Here is a 19,457-nt window from a genome sequence, read left to right on the forward strand (position 1 = left end):
CCACTCTTTCCTATCCTGGGCAGGCATGCACTCATCCAGCCTTAGATAATTTACGACTAAATTGTCTAAGCATCCTATCCTACATTTAAACTGCTCAGGTTTATGTTGAAACCAAGTTGAAACCTATTGAAACCTTTTATTACTTATCTATCTTTATTAGAACCTACATGCCTCTACCCATATTTTAAATAAAGAATAACCTACTTGAAAATGAAAAAAAAAAACAAAACAATCATTGTAAAACTGACACTTTTGTATGATCCCTTTTGATTGCAATGTCTTTATAAAATTATTTTCAGTTATTTTTCAGATTAGGTTTTAGTTTTAGTTATTTTTTTTTACATATACAGTGTTATTTAACTACGTTTAAGTATTTTAAACCAAACCATGCCTGAGTAAGTACAGTTGCGGATTTTATTGTTACAATGCGTTTGAAAGTATGAGACTGCAGGGCTACTACGAAATTCTAAAATCGAAGTTCGTGTCGTTCGGTCGCTCTGACACTTAAGCTCTATTTAGACGACGCTAGAACTCGCATGCGATTTGTTACATTGCGGACTATTGAGGGACAGTGAATTCAGTTGATCAAACGAATACCGCAATGTAGTGAAACTCGCATGCAAGCCCTCGCACCGTCTAATGGGGCTTTATACTATTTAATACGAGACGGTAGGATACGAACTTCGATTTTACTAGTTGACTAGGTCAACCAAGAGGAGCGGTTGCGCTAGGCGCCAGCTGCAATGGGCGCCATTTTCAAGTTTCTATAGTGCGAAATAAAATTACAATGGTGCCTTTTGAGAGGCGCGGAAGCGATGTAGATTATCTCGCTCTACCTTGATCAAGGGCTAGAGCTGGTGCTAGACTTTACTTCTCCCAAATGAATAATATAGGTCGTTTTTTAGCATTAGAAAAAGGGTAAACAGACGAGCCTTTTGAAAAACTTCTTAAGCCTACTAAGTACTTATGATACCAAAAGTATGTAAATGATTATATGTCCTTGCTAATTGTTAAGTCGTACATAATTTGTTGTGACTTATTTTTCACAAGTGTTTTTCAATAAAAAACCACGCCAAGATCGCTTACCTTCTTTCTAATGCTAAAAAAACGAAGTGTAGACCTGATGCTATACTTCTTACTTCTCCCAAATGAATTATTGCTCTTCCGCAACTAAAAGTTAGCGGAGTGTAAGAGTGGCGCAGATAAAAACCAGCGCTGTACAGATGCAGGTGCAGGTAGGCATGCACTCGCATCAAATGCTTAATCTATTCCTTTGATTACTTACTTTGTCGTTTTCTAGACATTTTTAACCATTTTTTTAAGGCAATACCTACACAATTTCTTTCTTTCTGCTTTCTTTCAAGATAAGTAGTGGCTACCATAGATATATGGAAGTTAAAACTGGCTCATAAATTTGTAAAACCTTTTAAATTCTGATAAAACTTAAAGCAAAAAATAAGCGTTATGTTACACTTCGTCTTATTTAAATACGAAACTGCTATCTATCCGACTGCTGCTGTCCTGATATGACAGATTAACCCATTCAGTGCCGTTGACGCCCATCGGCGGCTTGGTGGACTGGACCCTTATGTGATGCCGCTGACGCCGATGGGCGACTGTTCTGCAGAAGCGTAAAGTAAGCAATCTGGCGCGCGCAATGAATGGGTTAAGCGCAAAACACAGGATGGCATTGGGTCGGGAGGGCCCGCGTACGACCCACCCCGCGTCTGCTGTCAGTGTGATATTCATATACAGCGTAACGTAAGTAGGCCCGCCGCACTCCCGACCCAACCCGCTCCCGACCCGCTGCCGACCTGTTTTTTTTTATTCGACTGGATGGCAAACGAGCAAGTGGGTCTCCTGGTGGTAAGAGAAAGCCACCGCCCATAGACACCTGCAGCACCAGGGGGATTGCAGATGCGTTGCCAACCTAGAGGCCTAAGTTGGGATACCTCGAGTGCCAGTAATTCCACCGGCTGTCTTACTCTCCACGCGGAAACACAACAGTGCAAGCACTGCTGCTCCACGGCAGGATTAGCGAGCAAAATGGTGGTAGCAATCCGAGCGGACCTTGCACAAAGTCCTACCACCTGCAAGTTGTGTAGTTTACGCCTTAAGTGTTCTACAAAACAAACGTCCACAGATGCGTCCCCTGCCCCGCCATGGACCCCTGCGCGCCCAGCGCGGGCATAAAGAGCGGCCTCCGCGACGGGAAGCCCATCGATGGGAAGCAGGAGAACCCCTGCCCGTGCCGGACCTGCTGCTGCGGGAAACCACCGGTCGTCACGCCGGTAGGTACTAGATACCCTCTGCGTGAGCTCTGCTAGCCTAGTCTTCTAAGCCTCTAAACTCCATTTCGCATGGTCTCGAAACAACTTATTCCCAACGGGGCTAAAACGTTCACCACTAGCAGACATCACTCCTCACCCTTTCTTCAAGGAAGTCTTTTCTGGGTTGTCAGCCGAAAAAATTCACGCCACGCCTTGCTATATAGATACTCTTTAAAGTCAAAGTCAAAGTGGCTATAACAAGCACTTATGAAGTTACCACCGTTTCTGTGATGATGACGATTGATGATGACTTGATTTGCAGAAAGTGGAGAGAAAAACAGCGACAACTCGCAAAGCCCACAAAAGAATTTAAACGAATTTGTGAATCTGTGAAGTTTTTGTTTTGTGAAGTAGTTCTATACTGGAAGTCGTTTCTATTGGTTCGATTAATGATATCAACCTGCCCCACATACATGTCAATTTACTGGACCCAGCACGACTGACTGAACTGACTGAATACAGGCTGATTCAATAAGTAGGTAATAATTTTGTTTTAAGAAGTATTATGAAGCTACTTAATCATCAGCCGGAAGACGGCCACTGCTAAACGAAGACCTCCCTGTGAACATATCACCTATATATAATATTATTATACACCCTATGCCCTTGTTTACAAAATACAAGGAAGCTCCGGTATAAGAACGGCTTTCAGATAGTAATAAGTTCATTACTTTCGTTCAATTCATTCATCAGCTCTTGTGAATCGACCTGTCCCACTACTCTCCATCCTCAGTGCTACAAGCAACCTCGCATCCCGGAGTCGTACGCCCCGCGCCGTTGCTACATGAAGCCGTCAGCTCCTGTGGAGAACTGTACCACCTACAAGATGTCTTACCTGCCCGTGGATGACTGTAAGAACTTACGGGGACAGGCACGCAAGCCCGTGCCCAATCTGGTGCCGAGCTGCGAGCCGATGGAGGGGTGTACTGTGCAGAAGGTAAAAGATGGATCATTTTAAATTATCCTTTTTTTAGTTTTCTTCTGCAACTTAAAGCTACCTACCTAATGGTAAACCTTGTTGCTATCAACTGTTTGAAAATAGTGCATGCGGTGTTCTTTTGTAACTGATGAGGCACTTAGTGTTAGATTGTACATGAAGATACCTTGTAAGTATATGCGAAAGTGTTCTTGTTGTTAAAGGTCCTAATAAATAAATAAAATAAAATAAAGAAAGCTCTCAAAGAGAGCAATCGAAAAGGTAACAAACAAACCGACTCACAAGCTTTCGCGTTAATAATATTAGTGGGATGAGCTCGGTAGAAAGCTCGAAGCAAATTTACTGTCGTTTCGCTAGAATGCTCGACAAGTGAATAAGTACGCAAGATTATCAGTATCTTAAGATACAGATATAAATGTTCGTTTGCTCGCTTGGACGTATCTAATGTTCCTCCTATTTTTAAGACATCCGTAACTTCCTTCAACTGCCCCGTTCTTTCCAGCTGTCGTTCCTCCCGAACCCCGTCTGCGTGACTCAATCCATTCGGCCGTGCCACCACGACATGTGGGGGCAGGGGCCAATGCAGAACATCACCACCCAGCGCCACGACTACGTGCCCAAGCCCTCTGTTCTACGGGAGAGCTTCAAGCCGCCCTCCAAGTTCCACAGCGTCGAGCAGCCGTTTGAAAGTGAGACAAGTTGCTATTGTCCTAGGCGATTTGCGGCATAAGTCTGATACAGTCACCAGCATTAATATCTGCCACAGCGGAGCATGCGAAAATATCTGACACGTCCTTCCGGCCCTAGAAATAGAGTCGTATTAGATATGTATGTACGCTTGTTGTGTCTGATATTGGTGCTGGTGACTGTACATGGTTGCCTCGACGCATGCTCTCTAATACGCATCGTGTCCTTTACGTTTTGGCCAAATCTTCGCATTTACTCCAATTGCAAAGCACAAATTGCCCTACAGGTAGAATGTCCAAAATGGAAAAGTCAAACACGCAGGATGTCCAACAAACGGGGTGACCAACACGCACAACATCCATTATGCAGAATATCCAACTCATAGAGATTACTCCATACGCAAAAAGCAGACTGTTCTGTACATCAAAAAACCGGGCAAGTGCGAGTCGGACTCGCGCACCGAGGGTTCCGTACACATTTATAGGTATGTAAGTAAACGGGAATCGTGTCTTGAAGATATTTCTCGCTTTTTCCGAGTGATTTAATACATCCAGTGTATGCTAAAGCAAAATGTACGCAGTGTGGGGTCAGATTATATTGGTCATTGATATTTACAGACAGACATAAAAAATCAAGATTTTCAGACTTCTTTAGTTGGTTGTGTTATAATAGCTACCTTCATACCAAATTTCAAGATTCTGAATTCACGGGAAGTACCCTGTAGGTTTGATTCCCTTGCGAGTTTCAAAAATTTGCGGAAATTTGCAGCACAAACGGCTGCATCTTTTGATTGCGTTGGCTTAGAAGTTTGATTTATTCACGGCTCCAAGGGACAGTAGGCCTCAGTATTTGATATAAATTTCAGCTTGATACCTCCACGCGTTCCTGAGAAAAAGGGTCTTGACAGACAGACAGACGGACAAAAAGTGATCCTATAAGGGTTCTGTTTTTTCCTTTTGAGGTACGGAACCCTAAAAAACATGAAATATCTGAAGTGATTTTGCTTCTTGGACAAAACTATTGAACAGAATGCAAATAGGATATACGGCGTTCTGGACAAAGTGAGCAATGGACCGAACGCGTTAAATTTTACAAAACATGTTTAGGCCAAGATGCGTATTACACAGAATGTGTTGAGAGGCATGGTTGGCTATTACAAGACGATTTCCTTGGTTGGATTGGAACTAAAAGCTAAAATATATCGAGACATGCTAAGGGACCGTGCTTAATCTAATGAGCTTCCCCGATATTTCGATGCAGTTGCATGCATCATAATCACGGGTATAGTAAAGAGTTTGCGGGTGCATGTTAAATGTTTTGTAGACCGTGCCAGATTTATCTCTATCCTCCATCTTGGGCATCAACAGCTCAATACTCAATACTCAATACTCAATATTTTATTGCTTTTCCACAATGTATGGTTACAGATGTTACAAAGAGATTATGTGATCATCATGGACCCTGTTGGGCACAGCAATATTTATCCAAGAGGGCAGCTTTTATATAATTAATAAATTGTATCTTATAGCTAAATATCACAATCACATTAAACTGACTTACTTTTATGAAATTCTTAATCAATTAATATTACATCATGTCCCTTTTATCTATTAGGATTATTTATTAACATTATGTTAAATTTATCATCTATCATCTAGGTATTCATTTATTGAGTAGTAGCATTTTTCTATCATGAATTCTTTAAGTTTATTTATAAAAATTTTTTCGTTATTTTCGTTTTGTATGGTGTTTGGCAGTTTATTATATATTTCTTTCTCAGCTCTCTCGCACTCTCGCTGCTTTCGGGTGTATTCACAATTATCACACGAATATGTCCAATTTATCCGTGAGTCATTAAAAACTGTTCAAATTACGTCGAGAAGCAGCAATTTTCACAAATCGGTCAGCAATCACGTCACTATACAATAAAGCTTTAGTCCGTCTGACCAAGATGTTCCAGTCAGTACTATCTACTTCATAAAATACTATTATCTGAAGAGGCCATGCTTGCTTAGGTCCCATTGGCTGAGCTAAGTCGCTTTTCACAAAAAGTTTACCTACCCTATGCTATGTTTTCTTCAGTTTGTTCGTAGTCCAAGTTCCGAGTGATGTTTTAGTGAAGCGAGCCAATTTAGTGCCAAATTTACGAGTGTCATGATGCAAAATTGTAATAAAAATATTTGTACCTAATTAATAGGACTTTTAATGTTTTCGCTGACAAATGGTATGACTAATAATTATCTAAAATAGTGTCATATCATAAAGCATAGTAATGAATACATGGTGTTTTAAAATTAATCTAGAAGATTTCATCCGATTGGTTGGGACCACCTGAAAAGTTGTTTCATCAAAGTAATTTTGGTCGGAAATGTGGCCACTTCTCTGACACGCGATGCGCTTTGAACATCGACCTGTACTTCTTATACTTTTACTAGATAATCTGGAACCTGTAGCAGAATCTTCTGCCATGTCAACAAAAATCATCATCATCATCCCAGCCTATATACGTCCCACTGCTGGGCACAGGCCTCCTCTCAGAACAAGAGGGCTTGGGCTATAGTTCCCACGCGGGCCCAGTGCGGATTGGGAACTTCACACGCACCATTGAATTGCTTCGCAGGTTTGTGCAGGTTTCCTCACGATGTTTTCCTTCACCGCATAGCTCGTGGTAAATTTCAAATGTAATTCCGCACATGAATTTCGAAAAACTCAGAGGTGCGAGCCTGGGTTTTTGAACCCACGACCCTCTGTTTGAGAGGCGATAGGTCAAACCACTAGGCCACCACGGCTCTCCAAAACACTGTCAACAAAAATGTGCCTAGGAAAATCATATGGAAAAAACGATCGAATAATGACCCCTTTAATCACACGCACGCAGCACGGATTGCTGAGGACCTGGGTTCGATTCCCAGTGCTGGTCTCTTTTTCTGGTTTTTCTGTGCATCCATGTCTGTTTGTATTTTCCCTTTATATCACTTATATGATGATGTCACATTACATAAGTCCTACCCTCGGTGATGAGCAGGCTGGTAGAGACAGAATAGTACAAGTCATAAACCTATAGTAAAACGACTAAATAAGTAGGCAGAACGTCAAATATTTAATTACCTAATTCTGAAGGAAAATAATTTTAGCGCCGTTTAAAGTATAAATGTCCATTTACAGGATATAGCAAAATCAGGAGTTGCCATATACCGTATTGACGATTTACCCTATTTGGTTATTTGTCACGCAGATCGCACGGTGAACAAGTTGTCCTACTTGCCACCGGAGCGACAGGCGCCGGTGAAGTCTTACGCGCCGGACCGCTGCTACGAGAAGCCTGCAGCCAAAATGGATAGCAGCACCACGCACAAGATGAGCTTTATGCCCAATCAGGTCAATAATTGCTCCGTCATTACCATTCATTTATTCGCTTTACTCTTTTCCAGGCATAGTGCGTTTATCGACCACAACGCAACGGTACACAAAAGCATCAGCTTCTTCTGCTGCATTTACACGCTTGCCATGCTTCGATAAGCTTTCACAAGCACAAGCGTGTAAACGCCCCTGTTTGGATAGGCTTGCGTGAGCTTGCCAGAGCTTGCCGTCGATTCGAGCCAGTGTCGGTTTTTGAACACAGATCGAAGGAAGCTTGCGGCAAGCGTTTGCGGCGTGTTACAAGTTGAAAGAAAAGAAAGACATCCATGTTTACCATGCTTGCCTGTCCGGAATTCACTAACGCACTTGAAAGTATGTAAATGGCATGTATACGCTTGGAGTTTGTAGACCTTTGGCAAGTCTCGGCAAGCGTGTAAACGTAGCATTCCGTTTGACCACATCCTACTTAGAGCTGCTGGATTTGTCGGCAACCGGGTACTCTCTATTCAGCTCGATCCTCTGGCAATGCGAAGGGATATAGCATATCATATCGTAGCTCACCCTCACCACCTAGATGATTGGCATTCTAGCACCGTCCGCTTTAAGTGAAACTTTTCTCCTCACACGACTAAAATATGGAACCAATTTCCGAAGCGACACCTTAGGAATCTTTAAAAAACGAGCCTATCAGTCTCTCAAAGGGTCGGCAACGCACCCTTGATGTCCTCGTGTTGGCAGGTGTCCATGGACGGCGGTGTTTGCTTCCCATCAGATGACCCGCACACACAGGTGACGTAAACGCAAAATTTAGTTAGATTACTTTGTTTTTGAATTCCAGTTGATGCCAAAAGAACCTGTGCCATGGGCCTGCAAGGGACAGTACCAGAAGCCCTGTCAGAAGCTGGACACTAACACAACTTACACCATGAGGTAGGTACAAACTGAACCAGCCTAGAATAGCTATTAGGTAAAACATAACCCTTATTCAGGCAGTCGGGTAAAAACTAGCATGATGCCTCGAATAATACTTAATTTCCAAAAAATATTACAAATGAAACGTATACAAAATTCAGATCTATTGTCAAGAAGACATTAATATCTAAGGCTTATTATAAAGTTAATGATTATAATAATATCATGGACAGGGATATTTGGAAATAATTCCGATCCGCATTAGCGTTAGCGCTCCCTACCGAACCTACTATGTTAAAAATAAAGTTATGTTAAATACCTACTTGTGATGTATAGATATCATTTATAATATTGTAAATCTGTTTCAAAAAATATACCTTGTTGAGTTTCTTGCCCGATTCTTCTAAATAGAGGTTTTTCCGAACCGGTGGTAGATTTTTTTTGACATTCATCATAAGTGCTTAAGTATGTTGACCGGGCCGAATTCGAAACTGACATGAGCTTCTATGGGTGTGTAGATGAAAAACAGGATCGGTATTTCCATGTCGGTATTATCCAAACCGGTAAAGAGTATCGAAAATACAAACTGAGACATGGATGCACAGAAAAACCAGAAAAAGAGACCAGCGCTGAATCGGGAATCGAACCTAGGTCCTCCTCCTCCTCCGGTAAAGTGTCATCTGTCAAAACGATCGAGTCAAAGACATAAATTATTTTTTAATGTTTTTTATTCTGGACTATGGAACAACCCGTAACCGACCGGACTGTCGTAATTTGGCGGTAAAGAAACTCGTTTTTTAGGGTTCCGGAGCCAAAATGGCAAAAACGGAACCCTTATAATTTCGCCATGTCTGTCTGTCTGTCTGTCTGTCTGTCTGTCCGTCCGCGGCTTTGCTCAAAGACTATCAATGCTAAAAAGCTGTATTTTTGTACGGAAATATAAGTAAACTATGCCAACAAAATGGTACAATTTAAAAATCAAAAATATTTTTTTTAAGGTACCTCCCATAGACGTAAAGTGGGGGTGATTTTTTTTCTCATCCAACCCTATAGTGTGGGGTATCGTTGGATAGGTCTTTTAAAACCATTAGGGGGTTGCTAAGACGATTTTTAGATTCAGTGATAATATGTTTGCGAAATATTCAACTTTAAAGTGCAAATTTTCATAAAAATCGAGCATCCCCCCCTCCTCTAAAATCTAAACCGGTGAGAGGAAAAATTTGAAAAAAAAAAACAATGATAGTAAGTTTATCAAACTTTCAAGGAAAACTATAACGGCTAAATTTGCTTGAGAATTATTAGTAGTTTATGAGTAAATAGCAGCCTAAGGTATAAAATATACCTAAACTTGGAAGATTCCGTATAAAATACGAAGTCCTTAAAAAAAATTTTACTTATTTTTTTCGTAATGGCTACGGAACCCTATTTTAGGCTTGTCCGTATACACTCTTGGCCGGTTTTTTAAATTAATAGATTCTACTTAAAAATCTGTTTTTTTTTTGTTAAGTAATTAGAAAGGTTATGTCTATCGATGTAAGAAGTTTCAAGCCTTTCTAAAACTTTCATCCATTCCCCTTTTTCCTAAGTAAGTACTATATGAAAAATTCAGCAATTTTGGAAAGTTTCCTTTGGCACATCAGTACTTCCAAGTGATGATGAGATGTCGAAAAAGTGTTAGTAGGTACACGTTAGTTCTCTAAGTAGTCTGTATTACCGATTCAATGTATTTATTTCTTTCACAATTTACTTTAACTTTGTTATTTTGCTTGTTTAGCTACCTGACAGCCGACGCCGACTGCCGACGGCGTGCGATCATTCCAGACTCTTGCACCAATCCTGTCACAGCTTCTAAGCGCTTCGAGACTCAGACCATCTACAAGAACAGGTATTAACAGACAGGAGCATTGGCGTGCGCGTATTTGTGTTTGTGTATATGTGTGTTGTTTGGGTTTTCGCAGAGGCGAAATATCGCTAGATGGCGTTAGTATCGTAAGGTCCATTTGGCGTTTGACGTTTGCTTGCGATTGGCTCATTTAGTTTTTTAACCGTTTTGATTTGTTGCATTCGAAGATGGCGGATGTAGACAATATCTAATTTTGCTATTTCTGTTTCTTTGGCTAGTTGAAGTATAATTTTGATAGTGTTTTATGCGGCGATTAACGTTAACAGTGAACAGTGATCCCAAAATTCTATATCATGCTCTCGTGTCTAACATTTTTTAATGCGCAAGTGGTCTCCACGTGGTTTCTGGAATTTTACTATCCAGTTGCAAAAACTACAATCACTGTACAACGTCCCTCTCAAAGAGAGTTTACCTTGACACTTGCGAAATTGTCCTATTAATTAGGACAGAAAAGCCATATTTTAAAAGAGACCATCTTAGGCCCATCTTAGGCCTCTAGGTTGGCAACGCGTCTGCAATACCCCTGGTGTTGCAGATATTTATGGGCGGTGGTGATCTCTTACCATCAGGAGACCCACTTGCTCGTTTGCCATCCAATCGAATAAAAAAAAAAAAAGAGAAGAAGTTTTTTAACCAATCACGAGCAAACGTCAAACGTCAAACGGACCTTACGATATTAACGCCATCTAGCGATATTTCACCTCTGTGTAACCCTCATTCGGGGTACCCAGCTGCTAGTTCGCGCCAGCCCACCAGCACTAGTGCTGCCTAGCCTACCCTCAATGTACGTACGTACAGTCAGCATCAAAAGTAGCGGATCACTTTTTTAACTCTGTCGCATTGACACATTGACAATCTTGCATGGCGTTTAGTACGTGGCTGTAAAACGACAAAGTTCGAAAGTGTATAGCTACTTTGATGCCGACTGTGCGCCTCGGACAGGAGGCACCTAGTACACCTAGGGTTAGAATAGAAAGCGCTAATAAAGTTTTTTAAGATAGGTGCCGTGTGCCGGTTGTCGCGCGCTGTTCCCTCGGGAACTGTGCATTTTCCGGGATAAAAAGTATCCTGTCACTCTCTGGCCCTTAAACTATCTTTATGCCAAAAAACACGTCGATCCGTCGCTCCGTTTCGACGTGAAAGACGGACAAACATACAAACACACACACTTTCACATATTTATAATATTAGTGTGGATAACACCGGACTCCAGCTCTTCGGTGTGGAAGGCAAGAGGAAAGCACCACAGTATTTTAGCGACTTAGAAGAGGTAGTCGCACGGTCTTAAATCAACGTGAAAGCGGGCTTAGAGTTTAGCCATGTGTATGTCTGCGCCCTTACAAATTAAGGCTTGACCCCTTATAAAGGTTATAAGGTTTATAAGCCTTACTATTAAAATATCAAACTCTTCGATCAGTAGGTTTGCATCAGTTCTAGGACGAAATACAAATTACAACTGTACATTTCTGGCAATGCCTGTGTGTGCGAATGTGCCTGCCCTCATAAGGCAATTGGCAGTAACTAAAAAAAAACACTTTTATGCCATAAAAATTCTCCTGAAAAGAACTAAGCAAATTGGCCGTATCTTGTCTACGGGAGCGCCGAAGTTTGCATACTCTTCGCTAGTCGTACCGTAATTTTTGTCCCAATCATCGTTTGTCATAATTTTTTCCCACTGAAACCTTAGTTTTCTGAAAATTTTAAATGATCATCCTATAGAAAACTATAGGTTAGGTTAGGTTTGTTTTATAACAATTATGATCTGAACAATCGTTTGATTCAGAGAAAAAAGAGTTATGACAAACGATCATTCTGACAAACGTTACATTCGGACAGTCAATATTAAGTACCTATGCGAGCCGATATGGACCCGTTTACTCGAAACGTCTAAAAATGAGATACTGCCAATTGCCTTATGAGGGCAGCATTATATAGGTACCAGAAATAGTGCAAAAATATCTGAAACGTACTACCGACTCTATAGAGTCGTATCAGATATTTATGAACACTTTATGTCAGATATCGGTGCTGGTGAATATACTATTAAATGATCCAGAGGCTGTGTTGTGAACGCTCTGACGTTCGCAATCCCATTCACCATCTCTTTCTGCCCTCATCTTATACCGTGTGACAGAAAGAAGTGGCGAAAAAGATTGTGATTCCAAGTGCGTTGACAGTAAGCCCACAGCTTATTGTTGGACTTGATTGTGATCAAACTTGTTATAGGTGATAGGACCTTGTGCAAGGTCCGCCCGGATTGCTACCACCGCCTTGCTCGCTAATCCTGCCGTGAAGCAGCAGTGCTTGCACTGTTGTGCTTCGGCGTCGAGAGTAAGACAGCCGGTGAAATTACTGGCACTTCAGGTATTCCATCTTAGGCCTCTAGGTTGGCAAAGCATCTGCAGTACCCCTGGTGTTGCAGATTTTTATCGGCGGTGGTGATCTCTTACCATCAGGTCAGGAGACCCACTTGCTCGTATGCCATCCAGTTAAAAAAAAAACTTGTCTGATGACAGCTTCAATTGTTTTTGCAGCTATCTACCAGCGACGGCACCCATTCCCCAGCCCGTGAAGCCTGTACCCAACATCGTGCCATCCACCGCCTTGATGGATGGTGATACAGTGCAAAAGGTAATCGTTTACCTACTGCCCAGCTGGATACCAGATATTTAGGACTAAGTAGCTACAAAAGGTCTCATGCTCAAGGGTCGATCAAGGAAGAAACCATTAATAATCAACAAAAAAAGACTTTACATCATAAATTCATAATAATACCTATAGGTATTTCGATAAGGGTCTCCCCACATTAGAAGCGGATACAAGTGGGAAGACCCTAAAAAGATTAACTTATGTACCCCAAGGATCCTCGGGCGTATGCTCCTCTCCTGGCTTTCCAGCAAATTTATTTTTTATTGAATAAAAAAAAACTTACACACAGCACAGGGATGTTATGGAGCTCCGTATCCGTAACCGAAACTATCGGATATCAGAAATAAAAAACTATCCGTAACCGTAATCAAAGTCAAAGTCAAGTCAAAATATCTTTATTCAATTTAGGCTATAACAAGCACTTATGAATGTCAAAAAAATTCTACCACCGGTTCGGAAAAACCTCTGTTGAGAAGAATCCGGCAAGAAACTCAACGAGGAATATTTTTTTTACAATATTTTTTTTACAACAGATTAACAATATTATTAAATGATGTGTATACCTACATCACAAGTATTTAACACAACGCTATTTGAGGGGATCGTTAATGCGGATCGGAATTATTTCCAAATATCCCTGTCCAGCCCTCTTGTTCTGAGAGGAGGCCTGTGCCCAGCAGTGGGACGTATATAAGCTGGGATGATGATCCCTGTCCATGATATAATCATTAACTTTATAATACGCCTTTGATATTAATGTCTTCTTGACAATAGATCTGAATTTTGTATCCGTTTCATTTATAATACTTTTTGGAATTTTATTATAAAAACGTATGCAATTTCCCAGAAACGACTTTTTGGTTTTAGCCAGTCTGTAAGATGGAACTTTAAGCTTAATAATTATAATAATATTGTTCTAATGTTCTAATATTTTAAATTATTTTATTAGATGAATATAAAAAAAATATTCGATTAGGTATGTATCTCCATACAGGCTATTACGAAGTATTAAATCGTAAATCCGTCATTTCTTCGTTAATACTGTCTCGTTTGGTATAAGGATTTGTCAGGAATATTTTAATCAACACGCTCTTTTCATCTTTCTCTAGAAAATAGCGAAGCGTCGTAGATGGCACCATCCACCACTTATTCCCATGCATGGATGGCACTAGCCCCTTTAACCACTACTTTATTCCTCCAGCTCTACTTTAACCACTACTTTATTCCTCCAGCTCTGCTTTAAACACTACTTTATTCTTCTAGTTCTACTTTAACCACATCATTCCTCTAGCTCTACTTAAACCACTACTTTATTCCTCCAGCTCCACTTACGCCACTACTTTATTTCTCCAGCTGTCGTTCCTCCCGAACCCGGTCTGCGTGACGCAAGCCATCCGGCCGTGCCACCACGACATGTGGGGGCAGGGGCCAATGCAGAACATCACCACCCAGCGCCACGACTTCGTGCCCAAACCGTCTTGCCTCCGAGAGTCGTTCAAGCCCCCGGCCAAGTTCCACAGCATTGAGCAGCCGTTTGAGAGTAAGTACCTATTGTGATGAGAGGCCTAGTAAATCCCTTTAAAGCAGCGTTTCCACCAATAATGTGCGAGGATGTGTTGCGAGGGATGTGTGTACGGACAAGCGTACATTTTTTGTATATACATATTAAAAAGTAGCACATAGTTTACATTGCGCAAGCGTTTGCATACGCTTGCAGTTCGTTCGTTCACATTCACATACAATACGGTCGTTTGCTTTATCAACCTAATTACCCTCCATTTATCAGTATCATTCCTATCAACTATCATCTTTAAATAGTGTAGCTTTACCGCTACAAAGTGTTTTACATTAACCAATAGAATCGCTTCATTTACCCATCCTCACATAGCACATCTCTGGTGGAAACAGCTGAGCGGAACGAGGCGAGGTATTTAAGCGTTTCTATTGGTTGATGAAAAACATATTCCTCGCAACACATCATCGCACATCTCTGGTGGAAACACTGCTTAAATTCTACATAAATAGGTAATTAACTTAGCATTGAACTAGAAACAATTACTTTGCTTACCCGCCACTTTACGATAACTACGTCAACAACAAAATGGTGTTCATGCTCGTGTTGTGAAAAACGCTCATTTCGAGGCTTAAAGCCATTAGACTCTCGAGGCTTAACGACTCAAAAGCCGCAAAGACGGTTTCTTGTATCCATGACGACCAGATGGCCTAGTGGTTAGAGAACCTGACTACGAAGCTTGAGGTCCCGGGTTCGATTCCCGTGTCGGGGCAGATATTTGTATGAAAAATACGAATGTTTGCTCTCGGGTCAAGGGTGTTTAATATGTATTTAAGCATGTGTCTATCTATATAATTAATTTATCCGTTGCTTAGTACCCATAACACAAGCTTTGCTAAGCTTACTTTGGGACTAGGTCAATTGGTGTAAATTGTCCCGTGATATTTATTTTATTTTATTATTATTTAATGACCGCGATAGTCTTAAACATTGAATAATGGTGTTTTCAAGAGCGCTGGTAGTATAAAATGGAGACATACTAACAGAGGAATAGTTTGGATTTTTAAAAGGGATTTCTCCAGGCGGGCATTGGCAGCGGTTTTACCTGTTTTTAGGAATTTCATGTGCGAAATTAAATTTTAAATTGTCTATGACATCTACCGTATCTTTTTTAATCGGGTTCGAAATGAAATTATCAAATTTTTAACATGAAACTGCCGTGAGACTCTCTCATATTAAATGATACGAATTAGCCCGAAACTGTAGAGCTAAACTCAATTTAAGACGTGAGTTATCAGGTACAATATCATTTAAATTAACAAATCTTAAGAAATTCTCAGCTTATCTGCAGTGCGGCAATTCGAAGTAGGTATCATACATAAGCCGTGGTGGCCTAGTGGTTTGACCTATCGCCTCTCAAGCAGAGGGTCGTGGGTTCAAACCCCGGCTCGTACCTCTTGAGTTTTTCGGAATTCATGTGCGGAATTACATTTGAAATTTACCACGAGCTTTGCGGTGAAGGAAAACATCGTGAGGAAACCTGCACAAACCTGCGAAGCGATTCAATGGTGCGTGCGAAGTTCCCAATCCGCACTGGGCCCGCGTGGGAACTATGGCCCAAGCCCTCTTGTTCTGAGAGGAGGCCTGTGCCCAGCAGTGGGACGTATATAGGCTGGGATGAACTGAACTGATCATACATAAACTTTGTCAAAGTAGAACCGAATTCTGGGCTGATATCATTGCTCTATGATACTATCGATGACTAAATCTGTCGTTATTATTATTGCAGACCGGACTGTGAACCGACTGTCGTTCTTGGACCCGGGCCGCGCGCCGCCGCTGCAGTCGTACGCGCCTAACAAGTGCTACGAGAAGCCCACAGGTACCTATCATCATTACATAGTCGTAGAACGTCCAGTCCGTGGATGAAGGCCTTCATAGACATCTAGTTTATTCGGTTGGAACCGGGCTGCATCCATCGTGAATCCTGAAGTTGGAGTTTTTTTTTATTTTTACTCACTTGATGGCGTTTTGAATCTACGTTTTTTATGAACTGTGAGTTTGCGTTTTGAAACTTTATGAGAGTAGCTCTATCCTATCACCAGTCCTGCAGGGCTACTACGAAATTCGAAGTTCGTGTCGTGCGGTCCCGCCCCTCTGACACTTATATTATTTAATACGAGAGCGAGAAGGACGGCACGACACGAACTTCGAATTTCGAACTTCGGAGTAGGCCCTCTGAGGCCGCATTGCCTAACGTTCCTGGCGCTCGCGATCGCAATCAAATGACAGATTTCGCTATCGTCTAGAAACTTTAACAGGGGTACGTGGAGCCATAAGTTTGAGAAACCCTGCGATAGCGGGATGTAGGATTCGGTTGGGGTTTCTATTGCACACTAGATGGCGCTAGGCGTCACTACAATAGGTTGACTGGCAAATTAATAAGTATATGAGTTCGGATGACAGATAAAAGTACAATTAGCAAAAATCGTATTAATCTTAGATTGTGTCAACTCGGTTCCCTATAATAGCGGCCGTGGATGGCAACTAAGCCGATATTGACCTCGTTCCTTTACAGCCAAGATGGAGAGCGCGACGACGCAGAAGATGTCGTACCAGCCGGTGTGCGTGCCGTCGCCCCAGCGGCCGCCGTGGGCCTGCAAGGGGCAGTACCAGAAGCCCTGCCAGAAGGTACGATCTGCAGCTGACGTCTGCATCAGAACAGAAGTCAGCATCTGAAGCGCAAAACACACACAGGACGTACTCGGGTCGAGTGCGGCGGGCCTGTTTACGTGGCTGTATTATGAACATTACACCCACAGGCGGGTCGCGGTGGGTCGTGCGCGCAGAGAAGGGCATTGGGGTGCAAATATTGGCCCCACTACCCTAAAGTAGCAAGGGCTCGATAGGGCGTCGATTGTAATCACGCGAACTCAGTTTCGCGTGGTACCATGAATAAAGTTCGTGTCAAACACCCAGCCCGGGCGAGCGAGCGGTAGCAGCGGCCTTATTATTCCAGACCCAATTAATCTGATTATTTGATTTTAGTAAAAAAAAACTAGTTTTAACAATGTTTCATTTATAGGTGGAGGGAACGACGGTGTATCGTTCGTCGTTCCTGCCGCCCGGAGAAGACTGCTCCCAGGTCATGGACCCTTGCGCGTACGGCGATTGCAAACGTAAGTTATTATACTAGTCGCTACTAGCGGTAATGTACGCGCAGAACACCCAAAGGACGCCAGCAACGCCTAAAGGTGTCGGGGCTAAAGAGTACAGTCGAACAAATTGAATCATGATCCAGGGTGGAACCTTTTCATAATCAATTTCACTATGATTTTCTTGACCAAAGTATGAGATGTCAACATGACATTAGTAGCACAAAGGTTTCACCCTGGGTCATGACATGATTCAATTTGTTAGACTGTAGGTACTTCGATCATGAATAAAATAAATTTCTTTTTTTTATATTTTGCCCAACACTGCGAAATTCATCATTTTAGATAACGCTGCTTTAGTGCTTGTAGTGTGACTTATCTATCACTTCGTTGAAATATGAAAGCGATCAAAGGGTTAATGCGAGCGAAGCTGCGGGTAAAGGTTAGTTTATTGTAAACAAAGATTGAAATGACGTTTGTTTTGGTTTCAGCTTGCGAATGCATTTGCCCTGCGGAATGCATCGCGACAGACCCGTGCGCCTGCGACTTCCCACGCGCGGCGTGCTGCGGCTAACGACGCCATGTTGTCCGCCAAAATTGAAGCGTGAACAAAATGGCGCCCGACGCGAAATGGCGCCAAACGTGACGATTCGGTTATAAAATTATCGGCATATCGTGAAGGGATTTTAGAGTATTTTTTTACCAATTTTATTTTTTCTGTGATAGAAATCGACAGTTAATTTATTGAAATTATTGCATAGTTTAGAAAAATCTTCGAGTAATTAGGATTAGTGTTAGCCTAGTTACTGGTTGGGGTAAATTGTTATTTAATGTTATTGAAATAAAAAACTGTTTCGATATTTTGGTTTTCATTTATTTTATAAAATGTACCTAAGGCCAAATGCAAATCATTCTTACATAGTAGGATAGAAATCGCCTATAGTACAAATTTTCGTGTGGATATAAATTCTACGATAAACCAGTTTATATAGGTTCTTACACATTTCGCTCCATTCAGAATGTCCCTTTCAAACGCTGTATAAAAATATTTTTGTAAGCTATTCCAGATTTGGTGGACAAAATTAAGTGGCCAAAAATGGCGCCTCAGAAATAAAATTGCAACGGCTAAGCTTTACAATTAGCATAGGTATTTTATAACAGTACTTTAAAACAACTAAAGGATTACAGGATGATGGGTCTAAAACTGCGTTCACCGGCAACGCAACGCAACATTTGGAATTAAATCAATCTCAATCTATTTCGCAACCAAAATATTGCATCGCGTGTCATTTTGGTACATGCAGCTTAAGTTTTACACTTTTCTATAACACTAGGTTCACAGGGATTATCGTTGTAACTAAACGGCTAACACATTGCCATTTCCTCGCTTGTCGCTTGCTACACCATCTTGTAAAAGAAACAGGCGAAAGACTGCATAAAACTATAGAGTAACACACGGCAACGCTTCTCAGTAAAGTTGCACAGAAGGATAAAATAATGATGTTGTTGAATTTGGATCTACGCGTGATATTTTCTCATTCATACCGACTATATTTACCAAAAGTGTCTAGAAACCAAACATCTTTTGAATTATTTGTAGCTGCACCAACTGAGCTTAGTAATTTCGCTTGCTCTAACGTTACTCCATCATCCATCAGTATACTCCGTTATCAAGCGGGCAGTTTGGTGGCTACCTAACATTATAGTGATGGATGTGCAATACAATCTATCCAAGTTTCAACGTTGTCGCTATGTATGAGAAGTTCAAAATGTATCTGAAAACTCAAATTAAAAATAACCCTCCTTCTTCGCAGTCGGGTAACAAGTTTTTTGACATTGCACATCACATCACTAATGTTAGGTAGCCACCAAACTGCCCGCTTGATAACAGGGTCTATCCATCAGACAACTCGCTAGCAAACGATGTCAAGGACGCAGAACCTCTATCGCTAAAGATGCACCGAGCGACACGCGAACAAACGGCACAGCAGAACGGTTAGACCGAATAGTT

General features: G+C 41.5%; 1 protein-coding gene across 1 annotated transcript; it reads left to right on the forward strand.

Moving 5' to 3' along the window:
- The first annotated feature begins 239 nt into the window (after positions 1-239).
- Positions 240-18,277, forward strand: LOC141440268 (uncharacterized). Its single transcript, XM_074104733.1, has 13 exons — positions 240-395; positions 2,144-2,291; positions 3,064-3,267; positions 3,770-3,956; positions 7,190-7,332; positions 8,153-8,244; positions 10,001-10,111; positions 12,664-12,760; positions 14,132-14,318; positions 16,081-16,173; positions 16,870-16,982; positions 17,377-17,470; positions 17,938-18,277. Exons 1-13 carry the CDS (start codon positions 388-390, stop codon positions 18,018-18,020), a joined length of 1,560 nt encoding a protein of 519 aa, XP_073960834.1. The 5' UTR covers positions 240-387; the 3' UTR covers positions 18,021-18,277.
- Positions 18,278-19,457: the final 1,180 nt, after the last annotated feature.

The sequence above is a fragment of the Choristoneura fumiferana genome, chromosome 22, assembly GCF_025370935.1.
Source record: "Choristoneura fumiferana chromosome 22, NRCan_CFum_1, whole genome shotgun sequence".
In the NCBI taxonomy this organism is placed as follows: domain Eukaryota; kingdom Metazoa; phylum Arthropoda; class Insecta; order Lepidoptera; family Tortricidae; genus Choristoneura; species Choristoneura fumiferana.